This window comes from Somniosus microcephalus, chromosome 12, assembly GCF_052327205.1.
Source record: "Somniosus microcephalus isolate GS21.2 chromosome 12, FLI_Smic_1.0, whole genome shotgun sequence".
NCBI lineage: Eukaryota > Metazoa > Chordata > Chondrichthyes > Squaliformes > Somniosidae > Somniosus > Somniosus microcephalus.
The window spans coordinates 170,504,602-170,529,578 of record NC_140998.1 but is presented as its reverse complement, the minus strand read 5'-3'; the positions used below and the strand labels follow the sequence as shown (position 1 = coordinate 170,529,578).

Here is a 24,977-nt window from a genome sequence, read left to right as displayed (position 1 = left end):
GGAAATCTGCAACTCACTCCCCCAACAGGTTGCGGAGGTTGGCGGTCAATTGGAGCTTTCAAGATAAGGGTATGGAGGAAAGGTGGGTAGGACAGCATGCAGGAGGAAGAGCCAGGGAGCCACCTACCAGAGAGAGAGAGAGAGAGACAGCGCACACAGTATATTGTACAGGAGCACTACCGGAGAGACAGCACACACAGTGGCCCAGAAATTCGGGTCTCCACGGGTGAGTACGCTTGGGGTACTCACCTGTAGGCCCGATGGAAGTGCCGGTTTCCTGCATGCACTGCGCATGCGTGGGAAACCGGCACTTCCGTTCCTCTGAACAAAGGGGTTCAGAGGTCGAACGCGTGCGCGGGGGAGGCTGCACATGCACATCGAACTTAGTTTTTTTTTTAACAGGTTTTCCCGGGAACGTAAGCCTGCAGAATTTAGAAATGTAAAAAGCAGGCGTAAGGCCTGCTTTTTACAAGGTAAGTGGTGAATTAATTAAAATTAAAATGTTTTTTCCACAGGTTTATTATTTTTAAATACTTTAAAGCAAGGTAAGTTTATTTTTAATCCCATTTGAAAATTAAATTATTTTTTTCAAAAATTTAAATTATTGTTTAAAATAGTTATTTCATGTAATTTATAGTTTATATTTTAAAAATGTGATGTTTTTTTTAAATTTATTTGAAGATTTAGTGCTATTTTGGGGCCGTAGTATTTATAAGTCTTGACAGCACTTCCTGTCAGACTTATGAATGGAGCATTCCCTGCTCCGATTGACTCACGTGATCCCAGGGGACGCATCGAACTAACTGTGCCCCTGGGATACGCAAGCACTGCGCGCCGGCAGCTGGACCAGGCCCCGGATCGGAATTCCACGGGGGCCTACAGCTCAACGGCCGGCGCGCAAGCTAAGTGAATTTCTGGGCCACTATATTGTACAGGAGCACTACCGGAGAGACAGCGCACACAGTATATTGTACAGAGACACTACCGGACAGAGCAGGGAAACGGTGGCACTGTTGGTATGCGATGGATGTGTTGGATCCTGTGAGGCCTGCTGGTTTAAGTTTAAGGTGGTGTAGAGAGCAACTCCATGTAACTCAAAGCAGCATTATCACCTGTAAATTCAGCTCCCACTGCTCCCTATTGAGGGTTGATATAGTGATGTTACATGGAATTATAAAACTGCGATCTTACCCGCTGTTCGGCCCCAGACAGTTCATGCTCCAGTGCTTCATGTGTACGCAGTTGTGCTTGAACACCCCGCAGGTCCCTTGCAATTTCATCAGGAATGCTTTTAAGTTTCTCCTGGAGAGACGGAAACAAAAGGCAAATGAAAAGAGGCTGAGTTCATTCTGTACTAGATCCTTCACCTCCACACTGTCCCATCAAACACTCCCAGGGCAGGTACAGCACGGGTTAGATATAGAGTAAAGCTCCCTCTACACTGTCCCGTCAAACACTCCCAGGGTAGGTACAGCACGGGTTAGATGCAGAGTAAAGCTCCCTCTACACTGTCCCGTCAAATACTCCCAGGGCAGGTACAGCATGGGTTAGATACAGAGTAAAGCTCCCTCTACACTGTCCCATCAAACACTCCCAGGGCAGGTACAGCACGGGTTAGATAGAGTAAAGCTCCCTCTACACTGCCCTACCAAACACTCCCAGGGCAGGTTCAGCACGGGTTAGATACAGAGTAAAGCTCCCTCTACACTGTCCCATCAAACACTCCCAGGGCAGGTACAGCACGGGTTAGATACAGAGTAAAGCTCCCTCTACATTGTCCCATCAAACACTCCCAGGGCAGGTACAGCACGGGTTAGATACAGAGTAAAGCTCCCTCGACACTGTCCCATCAAACACTCCCAGGGCAGGTACAGCACGGGTTAGATACAGAGTAAAGCTCCCTCTACACTGACCCTTATCAGTCATTCTGCAAGTTCTCTGAGTGACAAGCATGATAAAATACCAGCAGCTGCTGAATCAGGTGTATATTTGGCCCACACACACATTGGAAATGTGGTTAAGACTGCCACAGACAAATGTGACCCATCCAGCAGATAGAGAGACTCTGACGTCAGTCACTTGGACTGCAATACAATGCATGCTTCAGAGTTGAAAGGCACGTGTTTAAACCCCTGCAGCCAGTCACATTTGCAGATTTCCCGAGATACTACTGTGGCAGATGGCAATGCTAAAAGCACCTACCTCGATGTGCGTCAGAGCGTCTGTCAGGTCTCGCCTGCACTTGTGAATTCCTTCCGCATCGCGGAGCCTTTGTCCACGGTTACTAGTCCGCTCCTGTAAACTGCTCCATAACCCCCTGCAACAGTGGAAAACATTACTGCAGGTTATGGCCAAACCGGAATTGTTACGTCAATGACTCGTAGCAACGGAACGTAGGAGATCTGACCGTCTGCCATTCAGTCGCAGAACACCCTGCGATCCCCTCACTCACTCTCAGATACAACACCCCGCGATCCCCTCACTCATTCTGAGATACAACACCCCACGATCCCCTCACTTACTCTCAGATACAACACCCCGCGATCCCCTCACTCACTCTCAGATACAACACCCCGCGATCCCCTCATTTACTCTCAGATACAACACCCTGCGATCCCCTCACTCACTCTCAGAATACAACACCCTGCGATCCCCTCACTTACTCTCAGATACAACACCCCGCGATCCCCTCACTTACTCTCAGATACAACACCCCGCGATCCCCTCACTCACTCTCAGATACAACACCCTGCGATCCCCTCACTCATTCTGAGATACAACACCCCGCGATCCCCTCACTCATTCTGAGATACAACACCCCGCGATCCCCTCACTCACTCTCAGATACAACACCCTGCGATCCCCTCACTCACTCTCAGAATACAACACCCTGCGATCCCCTCACTCATTCTCAGATACAACACCCCGCGATCCCCTCACTCACTCTCAGATACAACACCCTGCGATCCCCTCACTCACTCTCAGAATACAACACCCTGCGATCCCCTCACTCACTCTCAGATACAACACCCCGCGATCCCCTCACTCACTCTCAGAATACAACACCCTGCGATCCCCTCACTCACTCTCAGATACAACACCCCGCGATCCCCTCACTTACTCTCAGATACAACACCCTGCGATCCCCTCACTCACTCTCAGAATACAACACCCTGCGATCCCGTCACTCACTCTCAGATACAACACCCCGCGATCCCCTCACTCACTCTCAGAATACAACACCCTGCGATCCCCTCACTCATTCTCAGATACAACACCCCGCGATCCCCTCACTCACTCTCAGATACAACACCCTGCGATCCCCTCACTCACTCTCAGATACAACACCCCGCGATCCCCTCACTCACTCTCAGATACAACACCCTGCGATCCCCTCACTCACTCTCAGAATACAACACCCTGCGATCCCCTCACTCATTCTCAGATACAACACCCCGCGATCCCCTCACTCACTCTCAGAATACAGCACCCTGTGATCCCCTCACTCACTCTCAGATACAACACCCTGCGATCCCCTCACTCACTCTCAGAATACAACACCCTGCGATCCCCTCACTCATTCTGAGATACAACACCCCGCGATCCCCTCACTCATTCTGAGATACAACACCCCGCGATCCCCTCACTCACTCTCAGATACAACACCCCGCGATCCCCTCACTCACTCTCAGATACAACACCCCGCGATCCCCTCACTCACTCTCAGAATACAACACCCTGCGATCCCCTCACTCACTCTCAGATACAACACCCCACGATCCCCTCACTCACTCTCAGATACAACACCCCGCGATCCCCTCACTGACTCTCAGATACAACACCCTGCGATCCCCTCACTCACTCTCAGATACAACACCCCGCGATCCCCTCACTCACTCTCAGATACAACACCCCGCGATCCCCTCACTCACTCTCAGATACAACACCCCACGATCCCCTCACTCACTCTCAGATACAACACCCCGCGATCCCCTCACTTACTCTCAGATACAACACCCTGCGATCCCCTCACTCACTCTCAGATACAACACCCTGCGATCCCCTCACTCACTCTCAGATACAACACCCTGCGATCCCCTCACTCACTCTCAGATACAGCACCCCGCGATCCCCTCACTCACTCTCAGATATAACACCCTGCGATCCCCTCACTCACTCTCAGAATACAACACCCTGCGATCCCCTCACCCTCAGATACAACACCCTGCGATCCCCTCACTCTCAGAAACATTGCCAGAAAATTAGACATTAAAATACTTCTTCATCTTTAACATAACGTCACTACTCTACCTCAGCGCATCCTGTCTCTGCAAGATGTCCTGGGACTGGGGGTGGCATTTGTCGACCAGCGTGTTCACGAGGGCCTGGCAACCATGGATCCTCTCTCCACCGGCCTCGACTTGGTGCTGGAAGGCTTCAAACAATGCCCGCAGTTGCTAACAAGACAAGAACACACAGACACTTCAACCGTGCAGTCAAACTCCCTAATCTGTACATCATATTAACTGCATCGCAGAGGAAAGGAGGTGATGTTAACGGACCCAGGGGTCCATGGGGCACTACAATCAACTGCATTGTCCCTTTACCTCAGAGATTGGGCAGTGAGGAGTCTCCCAGCTGATCACTATCCAGACACTGCCACTGTATGGGTGGCGAGAGGACCAGGTTCAGCGACTGCTCACGCGTGAAGAATGGCCATTTTACCTAAGAACCATGAACCTGTAACACCTTCTAAATGGAAAGGGATTGCAGGGGTAATACAGTCGGCCCTGGTCACAGAGCTCCATCTGTACAGCAGCACTGAGACCTGGAGCTGTGGAGCTGTTTCTACTAGAGACCATTGTCAAGGACAAAATTAATTCTCACTTGGAAAAGTATGAGTTAATAAGTGACAGCCAGCACGGATTTGTTCAAGGCAAATTGTGTCTGACCAACCTGATTGAGTTCTTTGATGAAGTAACAGAGAGGGTTGATGAAGGTAGTGCAGTACATGGACTTTCAAAAGGCATTTGATAAAGTACCACATAACAGACTTATTCGGAAAATAGAAGCACATGGTATTAAAAGGACATTGGTAACTTGGGTACGTAATTGGCTGAGGGACAGGAGGCAGAGAGTAGTGGTGAATGGATGTTTTTCTGACTGGAGGGAAGTATGCAGTGGGGTCTCCTCAGGGTTGGTATTTGGACCACTGTTTGTCTTGTTATATATAAATGACCTGGACTTGAGTATAGGGAGTACAATTTTGAAGTTTGCAGATGATACAAAACTTGGCAACATAGTAAATAGTGAGCAGGATAGCAGCAGACTTCAGGAGGGCAGACAAACTGGTGAAATGGTTAGACACATGGCAGATGCAATTTAATAAGTGTAAAGTGATGCACTTTGGGAGAAACAACATGGAGAGGCAGTGTAATCGAAATAATACTATTTTCAGGAGGGTGCAGAAACAAAGGGTCCTGGGGGGGCATATTCACAAATATCTGAAGATGCCACGGCAAGTTGAGAAGGTGGTTAAGAAAATGCATGAGATACTTAGCTTTGTAAATGGGAGCATTGAATACAAAAGCAAGCAAGTCATGCTAAACCTTTACAAATCTCTGGTTAGGCCTCAGCTGGGCACCACACTTTAGGAAAGATGTCAAGGCCTTGGAGAGGATACAGAGGCGGTTTACCAGGGATGAGGGACTTCAGTTATGTAGAGAGATTGGAGAAGCAGGGATTGCTCTCCTTGGAGCAGAGAAGATTAAGGGGAGACCTAATAGAGGTATTCAAAATTATGAGGGGTTTTGATAGAGCAAGTAGGGAGAAATTATTTCCTCTCGTGGGTTGGTCACCAGAGGTCATACATTTAAAATAATTGGCAAAACAACTAGAGGGGAAATGAGGAGAAATTTTTTCATACAGACGGTTGTTAAGATCTGGAGCACATTACCTGAAAGGGTGGTGGAATCAGATTCCAAAGGAACTTTTAAAAGGCAACTGGACACGTACTTGAAGAGAACTAATTTGCAGGGTTCTGGGGAAAAAGCTGGGGTGCAAGACTAAATTGCACAGCTCTTACAAAGAGCTGGCACAGGCATGACGGCTGAATGGCCTCCTTCTGTGCTGTAAGATTCAATGATTATATTTGCACAGCCCATCACCTTCAGCTCATAGCTCATCACATCACTGGTGAATTTATCCTGAACCCAGAGATCACAAAGAGGGTGCGAGCTGGGGCAGAGGGTGCGAGCTGGGGCAGAGGGTGCGAGCTGGGGCAGAGGGTGCGAGCTGGGGCAGGGGGTGTGAGCTGGGGCAGGGGGTGCGAGCTGGGGCAGAGGGTGCGAGCTGGGGAGGGGGTGCGAGCTGGGGCAGAGGGTGTGAGCTGGGGCAGAGAGTGAGAGCTGGGGCAGAGGGTGAGAGCTGGGGCAGAGGGTGTGAGCTGGGGCAGAGGGTGTGAGCTGGGGTGGAGAGCGATGGGGGTGCAGTAGGTGTGAGCTGGGACAGAGGGTGCGAGCTGGGGCAGAGGGTGCGAGCTGGAGGAGGGGGAGCGAGCTGGGGCAGAGGGTGCGAGCTGGGGCAGGGGGTGCGAGCTGGGGCAGAGGGTGCGAGATGGGGCAGAGGGTGCGAGCTGGGGCAGAGGGTGCGAGCTGGGGCAGAGGGTGCGAGCTGGGGCAGAGGGTGCGAGCTGGGGCAGAGGGTGCGAGCTGGGGCAGAGGGTGCGAGCTGGGGCAGAGGGTGCGAGCTGGGCAGAGGGCGCAAGCTGGGCAGAGGGCGCAAGCTGGGCAGAGGGTGCAAGCTGGGCAGAGGGTGCGACCTGGAGGAGGGGGTGCGAGCTGGGGCAGAGGGTGCGAGCTGGGGAGGGGGTGCGAGCTGGGGCAGAGGGTGCGAGCTGGGGCAGAGGGTGCGAGCTGGGGCAGAGGGTGCGAGCTGGGGCAGAGGGTGCGAGCTGGAGGAGTGGGTGCGAGCTGGGGCAGAGGGTGCGAGCTGGAGGAGTGGGTGCGAGCTGGGGCAGGAGGTGCGAGCTGGAGGAGGGGGTGCGAGCTGGGGCAGAGGGTGCGAGCTGGAGGAGGGGGTGCGAGTTGGGGAGGGGGTGCGAGCTGGGGAGGGGGTGTGAGCTGGGGCAGAGGGTGCGAGCTGGGGCAGAGGGTGCGAGCTGGAGGAGGGGGTGCGAGCTGGAGGAGGGGGTGCATGTTGGGGAGGGGGTGCGAGCTGGGGAGTGGGTGCGAGCTGGGGCAGAGGGTGCGAGCTGGGGCAGAGGGTGCGAGCTGGAGGAGGGGGTGCGAACTGGGGCAGAGGGTGCGAGCTGGGGCAGAGGGTGCGAGCTGGGGCAGAGGGTGCAAGCTGGGGCAGAGGGTGCGAGCTGGGGCAGGGGGTGCGAGCTGGGGCAGGGGGTGCGAGCTGGGGCAGGGGGTGCGAGCTGGGGCAGAGGGTGCGAGCTGGGGCAGAGGGTGCGAGCTGGGGCAGAGGGTGCGAGCTGGAGGAGGGGGTGCGAGTTGGGGCAGAGGGTGCGAGTTGGGGCAGAGGGTGCGAGCTGGGGCAGGGGGTGCGAGCTGGGGCAGGGGGTGCGAGCTGGGGCAGAGGGTGCGAGCTGGGGAGCGAGCAGGAGGGGGTTGCAGGGGCATTGGGATGAGGCTTTGGATGGTGAGTCTATGGCATTTAGCAAGGGCTGAGTTGATGTTTGAGCTGGACGTAGTGTGGGATTGGATTGTGGCAGCAGAGTTTGAATGAAGCTCAGGAGGATGGATAGGTGAGCATTAGAAACTTGAACCTAGATGTACGGCTAACCGTAGCTGTCATAAAGACAGCGGGGTGTGATTGACAGCTGGTTGACGGCTGACGTCATATCCGGGGGCGGGATCCGACGCCATCTTGGCCATGCTTGAGGTACTGTACTAGGAGGCACAGAGTCAGGACTGAATAAGTGGCACTCCACTACAACTGCTTGGGAGGCTCGTAATTACGTTATTAAGATAACATTACATGGTACCAGGATTTATAGAACTCACAATAAGGGCATACTACAACAATGGAAGGAATAAAACCTCCGGCTAGCCTGCAACTAGAAGGAAATGTGGATGAAAATTGCCGTGTCTTCAAGCAACGCTTTCTTCTCTACCTCACAGCGATTGACGCTTCGACTAGCTCTGTGATATACCTATCAATTCATTCCATGAAAAGCGACGAGTTAAGATAGTAACTATAGGTTTTTATTGGCTAAATAACAGAGCCCACCCTCGTGGGTGATCGGTTCCAGCAAGGAAGAATACTAGCCAAGCAATCACCTTTATACCTGGGCAAGCAGGCGGAGCCATGGGCGGAGTCAGCTGAGGTATGCCTAGGTATAACAGCGTGCGAGGCAAGAGGTAACCTTGTGTAGGTGATAACAACAGTGTAACAATAACAGTGGTTTACCACATTCACCCCTTGTTTAAAATTGAGTCCGGCGGGGTGAAGTGTACTACTAGTTCGTGTATGTCAGTCTATCAGGAGGCCTCGTAAGCCTTTCTGACCGGCGCAGCAGCGGCGGCGGTGGTGCAGTATCCGATGTTAATGCTGGTGTCTGTGTGGTCGACGAAGGCCCCTGGGGTTCCGGCATGCCGCCTACAGGAGCTGGATTTGGGGGAGTGGTGGGGGATAACGGTGGTGTCTCAGGGGTGCCCGAGGGTGCGAGGTCTCGCAAGGAGACTGTGTCCTCCCGCCCGTCTGGGTATTCCACATAGGCATACTGGGGGTTGGCGTGCAGGAGGTTCACCCTCTCGACCAGGGGGTCCGTTTTATGGGTCCTCACGTGCTTCCGCAGCAGGACGGGCCCCGGAGAAGTCAGCCATGTTGGTAGCGAGGTTCCCGTAGTCGACTTCCTGGGGAAAACGAACATTTGCTCATGACGGGTGGCGTTAATGGCAGTACAAAGCAGTGACTGGATGGAATGGAGCGCTGCCGGGAGGACTTCCTGCCAGCGAGAGGTTGGGAGGCCCTTAGACTTTAGGGCTAAGAGGACGGCCTTCCAAACTGTCGCGTTCTCTCTTTCCACCTGGCCGTTCCCCCGGGGGTTGTAGCTGGTGGTCCTGCTCGCAGCAATACCTCTCGCGAGCAGGAACTGGCGAAGTTCCTCGCTCATGAAGGATGAGCCCCGGTCGCTATGTATATAGTTCGGGAACCCGAACAAGGCGAAGAGGTCGTTCAGGCATTTGATGACCGTGGTACTGGTCATGTCTGGGCAGGGGATGGCAAAGGGGAAACGGGAGTACTCGTCAATAATGTTGAGGAAGTACACATTACGGTCAGAGGACGGGAGGGGCCCCTTAAAATCGATGCTCAAGCGCTCGAAGGGGCGGGTGGCCTTGATCAGGCTTGCTCTGTCCGGCCTATAGAAATGCGGTTTGCATTCGGCACAGACTTGGCAGTTCCTGGTCATGGTCCTGACCTCCTCGATGGAGTAGGGCAGGTTGCGGGCCTTAATGAAGTGGTAAAGTCTAGTGACCCTGGGGTGGCAGAGGTCGTTGTGGAGGGTCTGCAGTCTATCAACTTGCGCGTTGGCGCATGCACCTCGTGATAGAGCATCTGGGGGCTCGTTGAGTTTACCAGGCCGGTACAAGATATCGTACTCGTAGGTGGAGAGCTCAATTCTCCACCTCAAGATCTTGTCGTTCTTGATTTTGCCCCTCAGCTTGTTATTAAACATAAAAGCAACCGAACGCTGGTCGGTGAGGAGGGTAAATCGTTTGCCTGCCAGGTAATGCCTCCAGCGTCGTACCGCTTCCACAATCGCCTGGGCCTCCTTCTCGACAGAAGAGTGTCGGATCTCAGGGCCCTGGAGGGTCCTTGAGAAGAAGGCCACAGGTCTCCCCGCCTGGTTAAGGGTTGCAGCTAGGGCGAAGTCGGATGCATCGCTCTCCACTTGGAAAGGGATGGACTCATCCACTGCGTGCATTGTGGCCTTCGCAATGTCTCCTTTTATGAGGGAGAAGGCTGCGCATGCTTCTGCTGTCAGGGGGAAGGAGGCGGACTTCATGAGGGGTCTGGCTTTGTCCGCATAATTGGGCACCCATTGGGCATAGTAAGCGAAGAGCCCCAGGGTTCTCTTCAGTGCCTTTTGACAGTGGGGAAGGGGAAGCTCCATGAGGGGGCGCATTCTTTCGGGGTCGGGGCCGATGACTCCGTTCTCTACTACGCAGCCCAGGATGGCAAGACGCGAGGTGTTAAATATACATTTCTCCTTATTGTAAGTGAGATTCAGCCGTTGGGCCGTACGGAGGAATTTCTCCAGATTAACATCGTGGTCCTGCTGGTCGTGGCTGCAGATGGTGACGTTATCTAGATAAGGAAACGTGGCCTGCAGCGCGTTCTGGTCAACCATCCGGTCCATCTCCCTTTGGAAGACCGAAACCCCGTTGGTGACGCCGAAGGGAACCCTAAGGAAGTGGTAGAGGCGGCCATTCGCCTCGAAGGCGGTATACTGGCGGTCCTCAGGGCGGATAGGGAGTTGGTGATAGGCCGACTTAAGGTCGATGGTGGAGAATACCTGGTACTGTGCAATCTGGTTGACCATGTCAGATATGCGGGGAAGGGGGTATGCGTCCAGCTGGGTGTACCGGTTTATGGTTTGGCTGTAGTCGATGACCAGGCGGATTTTATTGCCGGTCTTAACGACTACGACCTGGGCACGCCAGGGGCTGGTGCTCCCCTCGATGATGCCCTCCTTCAGGAGACGCTGCACCTCAGAGCTAATAAAAGCTCTGTCCCGCCTGCTCTTGGTAGCGACGGGTTTACAGTCGCGGGTGAGGTTAGCAAACAAGGAGGGGGGTGGGACTTTGAGAGTGGAGAGGCCGCAGGTGGTATGCGGCGGGCGGTTTAAAAACTGCTGGTTGTAGACTGTGAGTGGGGGGAGGGGTCTACCGTATGCCAAAGTGACACTTTGGAGGTGGCATTGGAAATCCAGCCCTAGTAGGACGGCAGCGCAGAGCTGGGGCAGGACGAGAAGTTTAAAGTTTTTATATTCCGTGCCCCTAACCGACAGGGTCACCACACAGTATCCGCTGACGTCTGTTGAATGGGACTTCGACGCCATCGAGATCCGATGGCGCGTTGGCCGGACAGTGAGGGAGTAGCAGCGCACCGTGTCTGGGTGAATAAAACTCTCCGTGCTCCCGCTGTCGAACAGGCAGGTCGTGGCGTGGCCGTTTACCTCGATGTCCATCATGGACCTGGACAGATGATGCGGGAGAGCTTGGTCAAGCGTGACGGAGGCCAGTGTACGGCAGGTGAGGCGGTGGTCGGGCCTGGAGACAACATGGCGGCCGAGTGCGGCGAACAAAATGGCGGAGAAGATGGCCGCCCCCACGACTCACATGAGGCACTGCTGGCGTCTGTGGCCTTGATCAAAGATGGCCGCCCCACGACTCACATGAGGCACTGCTGGCGCCTGTGGCCTTGATCAAAGATGGCCGCCCCCACAACTCACATGAGGCACTGCTGGCATCTGTGGCTTTCCCTCTGCAGGCGTTTGCGAAGTGGCCTTTTTTTCTGCAGCCAGAGCAGGTCGCGTTCCTTGCAGGGCAGCGCGCCCTTTGATGTCTCGCCTGGCCACAGAAATAGCAGCTGGCGGCCCGATCGCGGGGCTCCGCTGCCACAGCAGGTCCCGGGGGTGGCGGTCCCGATCGATTCCGGGACACCGACGCCGTAGTAGGTCCCAGGGGCGGCGGTGCGAGGGGTATTGCGGCCGGAGTCGGGCCCGAGTCCCACGGTCGCGCAGCACTGTACCCGGAGTACGCCTCGAGGTCCCGATGGGCCACTTCCAGGGAGCGAGCGAGGGCTGTAGCTGCTTTCAAGTCGAGGTCCTTTGATTCAAGCAGTCTTTGCCGTGAGTAGTCGGACCGAAGGCCTTTCACAAAGGCATCACGGATATTTCCTTCAGCATGTTGTACAGCCGATACAGCTTTAAAGTCACAGTCCCTGCCGAGTGTTTGTAGCGCCCGTAAAAATTAATCTACAGACTCTCCTGGCTGTTGCGAGCGGGATCTTAGGAGATGTCTGGCATACATTGAATTTACTGGGCTCCGGTACTGCTCTTTTAGCAGGTCGAGGGCCTCCTCGTATGTAGTAAGGTCCCGGATGAGTGCAAATACTTTAGGGCTCACCTGGGCAGTCAGAACTCTTAGTTTGTCGGCTTCCGATGGCACGCCGGAGGCTACCAGGTAGGATTCAAAGCAGCTCAGCCAGTGATCGAAGTCGAGGGCTGAATTCGCTGCCTGTGGATTTAGATCCAGGTACGGCGGTCGGAGGGCTCGCAGCCAAGTCGGCTGCTGGGGCTGGTCAGTCATTTCAAAATTTAGCCAATAAAATTGATATACCTATCAATTCATTCCATGAAAAGCGACGAGTTAAGATAGTAACTATAGGTTTTTATTGGCTAAATAACAGAGCCCAACCTCGTGGGTGATCGGTTCCAGCAAGGAAGAATACTAGCCAAGCAATCACCTTTATACCTGGGCAAGCAGGCGGAGCCATGGGCGGAGTCAGCTGAGGTATGCCTAGGTATAACAGCGTGCGAGGCAAGAGGTAACCTTGTGTAGGTGATAACAACAGTGTAACGATAACAGTGGTTTACCACACTCTGGAACACGTAAAGTAGCTTTGTTGTTAACAGTGGCTGGCTCGCAGGCAATCGAGCTGTTTAATACATTTACATTTGCAGCCAAAGATGATAAAAATGATCTGGACAAGGTGATAGAACGGTTCGACGAATACTGCACTCCAAAAAAGAATGAAACGTATGAGAGATTCGTGTTTCGCTCTCGCGTGCAAAAGCAAGGAGAATCCTTTGTTTTTTTTGACGGACTTGAAAATAAAAGCACAAACATGCAACTTTAGGGACCCGAAGGGATCGATGATACGCGATCAAGTCGTTTTTGGAATACTCGACAAGAAGGTGAGGGAGTGAATGCTTAGAGACAATGACCTAAATTTGGATGCAGCAGTGAAAATATGTCATGCTAGTGAACTCTCAGCCATGCACACGAAAACTTTCGAAGGGAGCAGCACAGCAGCGGGCGGGAGCGCCCTGGGGCTGAAAAACCTGCCGGTGGATGTGGTACACAAAAGGGACACAAGAGGGCCCACGGAGTTCAAGACAATGACGCCTTACGAATGCAGACGGTGCGGTAATAAACACGTAGCCAGACAGTGTCCTGCTTATGGGAAGAACTGTGCAAAATGTAAAGGCAGGAATCACTTTGCCAAGATGTGTTTTTGGGAAGAGAAAACTGAAGGTAAAAAGACAGTGCATGCTATTGAGACTGAAGAGACAGGAGCAGAGACTTTGTTTGTTGGAATGGTGCAAAATGAGTCAAAACAGGGAAAAAATGCTAATGAAGTGCACTCTGTAGGACCAAAGACTGAAGTTTGGATAGCTCCCTTGCTGGTAAATGGCACCATTGTTCCCTTTAAGCTAGTTACAGGTGCTAAGGCAAATCTCATAAGTTGGAGTGATGCACGGAATCTCAAAGTGCGACCTAAAATGCTGAACAAGACAGTGTCTTTGAAGGCATACAATGGACAAAGCATTGAAACAAAAGGAATGTGTAGGCTGAATGTTAAGGTAAAAAATCACATACACCCTTTGACCTTTGTTATAGTGCCTGAAGGACACTGTTGGGGGATAAGGCCTGTGTGGATTTGGGCTTGGTAAAATGAGTCTATACTATCAATGAACTGAACTGTGTGCAGAGTGCCCCCCAAGATAGTACAAATCTGACTCATAAGACTATAGCACACAAATATGCAGATGTATTTCAGGGTTTCGGAGCACTGCCCTTTACATACTCCATCAAACTGAGAGAGGATGCACAACCTGTGATTCACGCACCCAGGAGAGTTCCAGTGGCTCTCTGTGAAAAACTGAGGAAAGAGCTAGACCGCATGGAGGGACTAGCTGTCATAAAGAAGATTGAGGAACCGACTGACTGGGTAAATTCCATGGTCTGCGTCAATTCAAAGAAAACTGAAAAATTGCGTGTCTGCATGGATCCCAAGGACCTTAACGCCAATATCAAAAGAGAGCACTACCAAATTCGAAAGAGAGAAGAAATAGTCAAAATGACAGAAGCGAAAGTCTTCTCCAAGATGGACGCCTCGCATAGTTTCTGGCAGTTGAAACTTGATGAAGAAAGTGCTAAGCTGTGCACTTTTAACACCCCGTTTGGTCGATACTCCTACCAGCATCTGCCCTTTGGTATTAGCTCCGCCCCAGAAATCTTTCACAGAGCAATGGAGCAAATCATCGAGGGCCTGGAGGGAGTGCGGGTATACGTGGATGATCTGGTAGTATGGGGCTCCACTCAGGGGGAGCACGACACCAGACTGGAGAAAACACTTCAGAGAATACAGCAGTATGGACTCAAACTAAATGAAGACAAATGTCAGTTCAGTGTCAATGAAATCACATTCCTCGGAGACAAGATCTCTACAGAGGGGATTCAGCCAGACAAGTCAAAGGTAAAGGCTATACATGACATGGAGAAACCAAAGGACAAGAAAGGGGTTCAGCGGGCCCTTGGCATGGTTAACTACCTAGGAAAATTCATTCCAAATCTAGCAGTGAAAACTGTTCATCTGAGAAAACTGCTGCACCAAGAGACAGAGTTCCAATGGGGACATGAACATGAGAGAGAATGGAAGGGGCTGCTACACATTCTAGCAAGTGAACCCCAACTGAAGTTCTTCTGCCCTAAAAAGAGGACAAAAGTGTCCACAGATGCCTCTAAGAATGGATTAGGGGCTGTCCTTCTACAGGAAGATGAAGGAGAATGACGACCAGTGGCGTATGCGTCACGCTCCATGACGGCTACAGAGTGCCACTATGCGCAAATCGAGAAGGAGTGCCTTGGCTTGGCATTTGGGTGTGAAAAATTTCATACCTACATCTATGGTCTTCCCAAGGTTATCCTAGAAACGGACCATAAGCCACTGCTCGGGATCGCAAAGAAGAATCTGTGTGACATGTCACCACGGATACAACGCCTAATGATGAGACTTCAACGTTACGATTTTGAGCTAACATACGTGCCAGGGACACAAATGTTCATTGCAGACACACTATCCAGGGCTGTGCCGTACGCCACACAAAACAATGAAACAGAAGAGGATGTGGCTCTTCATGTGGATATGATCTACGCAGCATTGCCCGCCACACAGGAACAACTATCAGTGATAGTCACAGAGACATCAAAGGACCCAATCCTGAGTAAAGTAATGAGAAATATTCAAGAGGGCTGGAAGAAAGGGTCATGTAAACAATATTATCACATTCAGTCTGAGCTCTCTGTGGTCAATGGACTACTGCTTAAGTGTGACAGGATAGTAGTGCCCACCTCTATGCGACGAGAAATGCTCAACAGGATACATGAAGGGCACCTGGGTGCAGAAAAGTCAAAAAGGAGAGCACGTGAGGCACTCTACTGGCCAAACATGAACTCTGATATTGACCAGTTGATCAGCGAGTGTGCTACATGTCAGGAGTATCACTACAAGCAAACAAAAGAGCCCCTCATTACCACAGAGCTCCCATTGAGGAAATCTACATGATATAAGGGGTTAATTTCAAGTGTTTGCTGGGTAAAAGTTTTCAGACTTGACACTAGGCAAGTGTCGATGTGTAACTAGAGCTATTGCACGTACTCGAACTACAGCCAAGAACAGATGCCTGCCCACCTAATGGTACCAATGACCTGATAACTTGTGACCGAAAGCAAAGCTTGCCTCCCTTATATATGATTAAAGAGGACCTCCGGTTACACGATTCATGCCCTGTTATAGATTAACGGTTGACTTATGTGTCCAGGATCCTTCTGTCAATATGTTATTTCTACCTGATGATTAATCTAAAATGTATCCTGATAGAGGAACAAAGGGATTTCAATCAAACTTGTTTGTTACACTGTATAAATATAGAACGTTTACACTGTATCATTGGAATAGTAGCCTCACCCCTTGAGTGGAGGTGCTGATTCCCCTTGCAAGAGAAGTAAAATAAAAGGCCTGTCCGTCTGACGAATCCAAGTGTGTATTGAGTCATTACCCAGAGCTAAGAAGTAAGGCACTTCTACAATTTGGAGGTTCCACCGAGATGGCTTGCTGTACCAATTGGTGAGTTAACAGACGCCGAGTACGTTGCTCGGTTGGGAAAATCCCATCGGCCGAAGGTGGTGTTTTGCCACATTTTTGGGACTTTCCCTGCCAGAAGCATAGCTGCGCATAGTCTGTTTATTCCATTGGACAGTACTGCCATCGGGTAATTGACTCACAAGGTTCGGAGGTTAAACTGCCGTTGTGACTGCTTCCCTTTCAGAAACGGAACAGAGGACCAGCCATGAGGTGCTGACGCCCCGCGAACAGGATCGTGCAGAAAAGGACTGTAGGAAGCGCTGAAATAAAGGTACCAGAGAGAGAAGGTTAAGTCAGGAATTTGATTAACTAAGGAGCTAGCGATTTATTGGAAATTGAACTAGCAAGGTTCCAGCTTGCTGAGAGAGAAGGTTAAGTCAGGAATTTGATTAACTAAGGAGCTAGCGATTTACTGGAAATTGAACTAGCAAGGTTCCAGCTTGAAGTTAGCTGGGACAAATTGAAGGCCCTTTTTGCTAAAGATTTGGCTAAAGGGAGTAGGGTAGAAGGAGAGAAGAGCTTGAAGTTAGCTGGGACAAATTGAAGGCCCTTTTTGCTAAAGATTTGGCTAAAGGGAATAGAGAAAAAAAAAAGAGAGAAGAGTGGGCGGATGTCTGAAACACAGTGTCAATGTTTAATGTTTATGAGAGTGAGTATTTAACTACTTGTTATTATCAATCAACTTTGCAGCTTTGTCCAGTAAGGCTGCATAGGTTGGGGATTTAGTAACACTTTGGTTGTTGTTTAACAAGAGTATTGTTTATTGTTTATTGTTATATGTATTAATGTTTAGTCATGTCTGATCTGTAGAGGCGTCCCACGCAGATCATAGAGTGTTACGAAATTGTTGTATGTTTTAACTAAAATATTTAAGCTGGGAAAAAAAAACTGCAGAAGGGGTTGGAAAAGACCCAAGCCGGGGAAGTGAGTCCCGCGGCGGAATGTATGGTTGAGAAAATAGTGATGTCTTTTACATGATCCACTAAGCTATTGTGGATTCAGTGTTTTCCCCAGTTAGAAATACCTTCCACGAGGGTTGAGAACCCTTGAGTTTTAAAGCATAAGGATATGTCTTAATGTGTCGTAAATATTTTTTTTTTTAAAAACCTTGTTGCAGTCAGTTGACTAAATTCAGTCGGGAAGTGCTGAGTTTCAGTCGCCTAGCCTCAGGCCAGTTATTAAGAGGGCAAATGCCCCACGTGAAGGCCGGGACCATAAAGTAGGCGCCGAAACTCTAAAGGCACTCGGAGTGACAAATGGTCAAGGACTTTGTGACACTGATTTGAAGTAAAGACCAAGAAGATTGGATGTGACTGTAATTTTGATACGTATGTATAGTTTATTAATCTGATCTGTAGGGGCGTACAACGCAGATCACGGATTGTCACGGGAGTTTAGATTGTTTTAAGTGAACCATTTAAGCTGCTAAAATGGGTGCTAGCACCAGTAAGCCACCCGAGAAAGGCACGCCAGCAGCCTTTATGTTAAAGAACTGTGGTCAATTATCCATTGATCACCTACCAAATTGGTCCAAATGGACTGTAAATAAGACTAGACCCTTTCCCTCAGATGGTTCATTTAACATAGAAAGAATTACTTGCCTCGAGGAATGTTTAACGGACAAGAGAGAAATAGAGAACAGCCAGATAAAAAGACTGCCTCTATGTTGGTTGAGTCAGAAAAAAAAAATTACCCCGAAGAAACACCTTTCTCCTCTATTATGGTAGGATAACAAGGTAACTATAGAAGGATGAATAGAGGGGAATATAGAGGAAGACGTGGTAGAGTAAGAGGGTATGGACGATCTGGTAATTGTTACAATTGCGGACAACCCGGACATTGGGCAAACCAATGCCCTGCGAAAAATCGTCAGAATAAAACCTCCAATAATGGACCTCCGTTAGAGAATAAAGGTCCTAATTTCACTGTCCATAACCCTTTTTCGGACCAGTCAGGAGGTTACCCTACAAACGGACAGGGATTTAGGAGAAATAGAGATCAGAATTACTGACTGACACCAGCAGCCCCAGGCGCCACAGACCACCAAATGCCCGTTGTTTCTTTAAATTCACGCAGCAAACCTGAAATTAAAATGCAAATAGCTGGGAGACCTATGTCATTTTAGTAGATACAGGAGCAACCTTTTCAGTGTTAGGGAAAGGATATTCTGAAGGAATGCCTATTAATGGGAAAAAGCCCCCGATAGCTGGATTGGCTGGCATACTACAATGCTTGAATCAATCGACTCCCCCCGCAGTAAAAGTAGAAGAATTTGAGGAAGAACACTCCTTTCTGTTATCAGGAGATGTCTCTATGAATTTATGTGGAAGAGACTTGCTGTGCAAAATGAATGCTACAATCATTTGCTCCCCATCAGGAGTAACGGTAGAAATCCAAGTAGATAAGGCATATGCGTACCCAGTAACAGAAATAAAACACCCTGTTCTATACGCATGGGAAATTGCCGACCCAAGTTTGAGTCCCAAACTTGTCAGTCTGTTAGGAGCATGGGGATTCATTACAAGCTCCATAAAACAATACCAGGAATCCCTGAAACTAGGGAAATGGCATCCAAAATTGCACTGCACGGCCTGCTATGACAAAACAGGACAAGATTATCAGCCGTTTTTTAATTTAAAATACCTCCTAACTATTAGACTGCACAGCCCTATAAAGTTACAATTAATCCAGCTGCACCATTACCCAAAAGGTCACAGTATCCATTGTCAGAGAAAGCAGAAAAAGGAATTGAGCCAGTGATGGAATCATTGTTAAAACAGGGAGTTAACGCCGGATAGAATAAAGGTCGTTTGCAACATATCGTTGCCAAAAACTAAAAGAGAAATGAAGCATTTTCTAGGAATGACTGGCTATTGTAGACAATGGATATTGAACTATTCAGAAATAACCAGACCACTGGACATGAGCATGACAAATTTGGAAAATTCGCGGTTACCTGACTTCCTCGGGAACCCAGATTAAAAATGCACAAGAAGTGCAAAATCTTTTACTAGCTATTCAGAGACGTAAACAGATTGCAATTATTAAGTGCCAAGCGCACACAGGGCATTTGGATGAGGTTGCACTAGGAAATGCAGCAGCAGATCAAGCTGCTCAAACCATAGCCTTATCACAGATAGGATCACAGGTTAAGACTTGTCCAGTTAAAGAAAGTATAGATCAACAACAAACCCCATCCCTGAATGATGTGCTAGCCCATCAAGAAAAGGCTAGCCCTGAAGAAATAGCGGAGTGGGATGTTAATCATTGTTTTAAAAACACTGACGGCTTATGGGTTCATCATGACGGCCGCATGGTGGCACCCAAATCATTACTATCACCAATTGCCCGATGTGTTTATAAATTCACCCATGCGGGCAAAGGGGGGATGGCGGACTATATCCTTAAGACCTGGTATGCACCAGGAATCTCAAAATTGGCAAAACAAATTTGTGAAAATTGTATTATCTGCCAGACCATGAATGCAGGAAAAAAAAAATAAAGAAGGTACAGCCCGCATCCCATCCAAACCCCATGGGTCCTTTTGTACACTTGCAAATGGATTTTATTGAACTACCTGTGTGCATGAGCTTTAAATATGTATTAGTTATTGTTGATATGTTTTCAAGATGGATTGAAGCGTCTCCTTGTAGAAAGAGTGATGCCACTACTGTTGCTAAATGTTTATTGAAGGACATTGTACCTTGCTTTGGGATACCAGCAAAACTGTCAAGTGACAATGGGTCCCATTTTACGGGAACATTGATTAAGGAACTATGCAAAGCCTTACAGATTAACCAGCACCTCCATTGCAGTTATCATCCACAGTCGGCTGGACTAGTGGAAAGATATAACGGGATGCTGAAAAACAAGCTTGCAAAACTGTGTAAAGAAACTGGACTTAAATGGGTTGATTTGTTACCCATAGCTTTAATGACAATGCAGTCTGCTACCAACAGAACTACAGGATTGTCGCCTCACGAGATCGTCATGGGAAGACCACAAAGATTGCCCTTTTCGGCACCTTTAACAGCTAAACAAATGGACATTCATAAAATGGAGGAAGATATGTTGAGTTATTGCATTGCACTAACCAAATGCATTTCTAGTTTCCATCAACAGGTGAAGGAAGCCCAGGTCGATCCCGCTGAAGGAAAGTGCCATACTTTCGAGCCAGGAGATAACGTCTACATAAAAATCTTCAAGCGAAAGAATAGCCTTCAACCCAGATTTGAGGGACCCTTCCAAGTACTCCTGACCACAAACACCGCTGTGAAAGTAAAGGAGCGACCAACATGGATACATGCGTCCCATTGTAAGAAGGCATCAGTTGAAGACAATACACTGCCAAGATGAATTGGATTTGGACTTTAACAAGACTGTTCTCTTTGTCAACGATAATTGAAACTGCCATATTGATTTACCCAGATCCCCTGAAGGGCAAACCATGCATAGAAGAATGTGTACTTTTAAACAGTGATTTCTTTTATATTATATGCTATAACGAGACTATGAAGGTTCAGCTTCAGGATCACACTATGCAGGTACCCCCGTATCAACCCCTGAGTCTTAGGATTAGGCAGAATAAGATAGTAGAAGAAGATAGTGGACAGAAGCTTGATAAGCTATGGGTCACATGCCCTGATACTGTATTACCAAGTGACAGAACTGCAAACGGAGGGGTTATCTGCCATGGTAATTCAAGAGGAGGACTGGCCCTGACAGCTAAGTCAATGTTTTATGATAATCCTTTTACTCAACCCCTCGTTTCAACATCAATTACTCAGAAAAGAAAAATTAATAGGACCGCTAAGAAACAAGGAGGGAGAGGTGGAAGACTGTTAAATAAGCATAACTATCATCATGTTAATACCTTTGTATACATGAGTTATTTGCACCAGATATGGAACAAATTTGAAGCCTATAATAACACCTATTTCATCTGTGGGCATAGAGCATACCCTGGTTACCACAAAATTGGACTGGGTCATGTTATTTGGGATATGTAGTGCCTTATATACATCACATTTCATCTTTGGATAGCCACCCTGGGACACGAGCAAAACGAGCCATTACAGAAATTGAAAGGTTCTTTGCTATAGCATTTCCCTGGTATGGAACAGGGAAGTTAACAAGAGAATCTATAAACATGGCAGCAGTGTTGGAACAAATAGCCAATGATACTGCAGATGCTCTTAGTAATGTAAACGCAGAAATGGTGGCTTTGCGCACTGTTGCCTTACAAAACCGCATGGCTCTGGACTATTTGTTGGCAAAAGAAGGGGGCACATGTGCAATCATAAAAACCGAATGTTGCACCTATATCCCAGATAGCTCAGAAAATATCACCAATCTGGTAAACCACATAAAGAAGGCCGTAGAGAAACTACGTCAACCTGAACCATGGTCAATGTGGGATTGGATTTCAGGATGGGGAGGAGCATTGGGAAAGCAAATTTTGGAAGCTTTTATCGCAATTGTGATGATAATAATTTTAATTAGTTTATTGATTGGTTGTTTAAAATTATTGTGTACAAAAGTCCTTTCCTTATTAGCGTCAACTCCTCCAGTACCAATGATGTCTGAATATGAGGATATTAAGGGTGAGACCTTTGATGTAGAGTTTCTTAAACTTAGCGAGATAGATTGTCCTTAGAAAGGACAAAAGGGGGGAATGAGGAAATCTACATGATATAAGGGGTTAATTTCAAGTGTTTGCTGGGTAAAAGTTTTCAGACTTGACACTAGGCAAGTGTCGATGTGTAACTAGAGCTATTGCACGTACTCGAACTACAGCCAAGAACAGATGCCTGCCCACCTAATGGTACCAATGACCTGATAACTTGTGACCGAAAGCAAAGCTTGCCTCCCTTATATATGATTAAAGAGGACCTCCGGTTACACGATTCATGCCCTGTTATAGATTAACGGTTGACTTATGTGTCCAGGATCCTTCTGTCAATATGTTATTTCTACCTGATGATTAATCTAAAATGTATCCTGATAGAGGAACAAAGGGATTTCAATCAAACTTGTTTGTTACACTGTATAAATATAGAACGTTTACACTGTATCATTGGAATAGTAGCCTCACCCCTTGAGTGGAGGTGCTGATTCCCCTTGCAAGAGAAGTAAAATAAAAGGCCTGTCCGTCTGACGAATCCAAGTGTGTATTGAGTCATTACCCAGAGCTAAGAAGTAAGGCACTTCTACACCATCACAACCTTGGGAAAAGGTCGGAACTGATATATTTCACTATGAAGGAAAAGACTATTTGTTAGTTATTGATTATTATTCCAATTATCCGGAGATGGCTCTCTTGTCCATATCAAGAGCTGTGATAACTCACCTGAAGTCAATCTTTGCCAGGCAGGGCATCCTTCTAACCTTGGTCTCTGATAATGGCCCTCCCTATGCCAGTCATGAGTTTCAGTCATTTGCTTCAGAGTATGAGTTTAATCATGTAACCTCCAGTCCGCTCTATCCTCAGGCTAATGGAAAAGCGGAGGAGGGGGTACAGATTGTGAAAAGACTATTAAAGAAAGCAGCACACAGCAACACTGACCCATATCTGGCCCTGATGTCGTACAGGGCGGGCCCGCTAGCAAGTGGCAAGTCTCCAGCTGAGCTCTTACTGGGTCAGAAAATCCGTATACGACTTCCCAGTTATGTCACACCTGACCACAGAGATGAGGTGTGGGAAGACAAGGCTCGGAAACTACAACAGAAACAAAAAACACTTCATGACCGCACAGCCACTACACTAGTGCCTCTACAGGAGAAGGATATAGTTCGCATTGAAGGGCCTGAGTCATGGCCTGAAAGAGCCACCGTTCTACAACAGGTCACCTCCAGGTCATACAGTGTCATGACAGAGAACGGCAATGTGTTTCGCAGAAACAGGAGGCACCTACTGAAAACCACAGAGACCTTTCAGCCTCAGGAGGACAGAGAGGATGACGAGATGAGGGAAATGCCACAAAGAGACGAGATGAGGGAAATGCCACAAAGTGACGAAGGACACAGTAGTGATAATGTGACAAGGGACCTGTGTGGTACAGACATGAACTTAAGGGTTACAACTGGGGTGGTTCAGCAAACACCCGTTCAGCCACGCAGGTCACAGCACACCAGAAAGCCTGCAGTTAAACTTGACCTGTAGACAGGGATTGATAAGACTGTAAACAGTTAATGGACTCCTGGGTGTGGGTAAGGTTTATACCTACCTGTAATTAGTTCAACGGTGTAGTTACACTGACTGTTTCTACATGATGTTAACAAGTGTTCTATGTGTTATGTTATGTTATGTTGTTACTGTGTTATGTCTTCATTGAAGGGGGAAGATGTACGGATAACCATAGCTGTCGTAAAGACAGCGGGGTGTGGTTGACAGCTGGTTGACAGCTGACGTCATATCCGGGGGTGGGATCCGACGCCATCTTGGCCATGCTTGAGGTACTGTACTAGGAGACACAGAGTCAGGACTGAATAAATGGCACTCCACTACAACTGCTTGGGAGACTCGTAATTACGTTATTAAGATAACATTACACTAGAGGTAACAGAGACATATTTGAGTATTTCAGCGGTGGTGGGGATGATGTCGGGTTAGACACGGACAATATTTCAGAGGTCAGAAAAGTAACCTACATGATGGGCAGTTGAAGCTTTCCCTTTACTGGCTGTTCATAGCCTCAGTGGTGAGAATTCTGGAATTCTCTCCCTAAACCTCTCCACCTCCTTTAAGACTCTCCTTAAAACCCACCTCTTTGACCAAGCTTTTGGTCATCTGCCCTAACATCCCCTTACATGGTTTGGTGTCAATTTTTTTTGATAACACTCCTGTGAAGCACCTTGGGATGTTTTATGATGTTAAAGGTGCAATATAAATATAAATTGTTGTTGAGGGAGTTGTAAATAGGGTTACTGTCACAGGAAGGAAGTAACATCAGTCATGGGGCCAGGCACGAGATTCATGTCTGCAGAGAACAGTTAAGGCCGTCATTACCAGCACGTGTTGGTAATCATTCCCGTAATCCTCGGAGCTGGCGGTTTGCAACTGCTGTGTGATCCACTCCTCAAGTTCCCCCATTTCCCGCAGGTACTCATGGAATCCCAACGTTTCTTCCAACTTCTGCATCCTGGGAATTAAAAACATTTGCCATCAAATTAGCCTCACACCTTCAAACACGCACTTATTCCACACAAGACTCCACATGGTGCCCCTGTACACACAGCATTGATTGACACAAATACAATCTTGTACAAATCTCTCTCACACACACACACACATACACACACACAATGCTTCTGTGTACAAATCTTAGAACGGAGGTGTACATGTACAAATCACATTTCTTAAATCTCTCTGGAGGGTGATACAGAGGAGATAGTCACTAACTCAGGATTAACCATGTATTCAGTGTATTTAATCAGAACTGTGATCACTGCTTAACACCCATTGTTTCTAACTGTTATAAAAGGGCAACACTTCAAAGCTGATAACCCAGCTTCCAGTCAGATAGGAGCCATGAAAGTGAGGCGGGGCTCAGAGTAAATTAAGCTCTTAGTCCATGTACCTGACAGTCGAACGGTCTTGCAGTTCCTTCAACCGCTTACGAATCTGCTCCTGAGGCTCATCCACCATGTCGAATGTGATGAGCCCTCTGAGCGGAAGGTCCGGGGCAATCCGGTGTAGCTCCTCCGCGAGGCCATAGTAATTCTGGATCTGCCGCTCCAGAGCCTAAAGAAGATTGGGCAGATTAAAGAGTGCGACAGACACCTCCGTCATCCACATTGTACTGTGAAAT

The 24,977-nt window shown here is 48.6% G+C and overlaps 1 protein-coding gene across 1 annotated transcript in view; it reads right to left on the bottom strand.

Annotated features, from left to right (window-relative positions):
- Window positions 1-24,977, bottom strand: part of sptbn5 (spectrin, beta, non-erythrocytic 5) — a 781,023-nt gene that overhangs the window by 506,414 nt on the left and 249,632 nt on the right. The window contains 5 exon segments of the mRNA XM_086003837.1: window positions 1,192-1,302; window positions 2,203-2,317; window positions 4,312-4,457; window positions 24,176-24,308; window positions 24,747-24,910. Coding sequence (XP_085859963.1) covers window positions 1,192-1,302; window positions 2,203-2,317; window positions 4,312-4,457; window positions 24,176-24,308; window positions 24,747-24,910 — 669 coding nt within the window.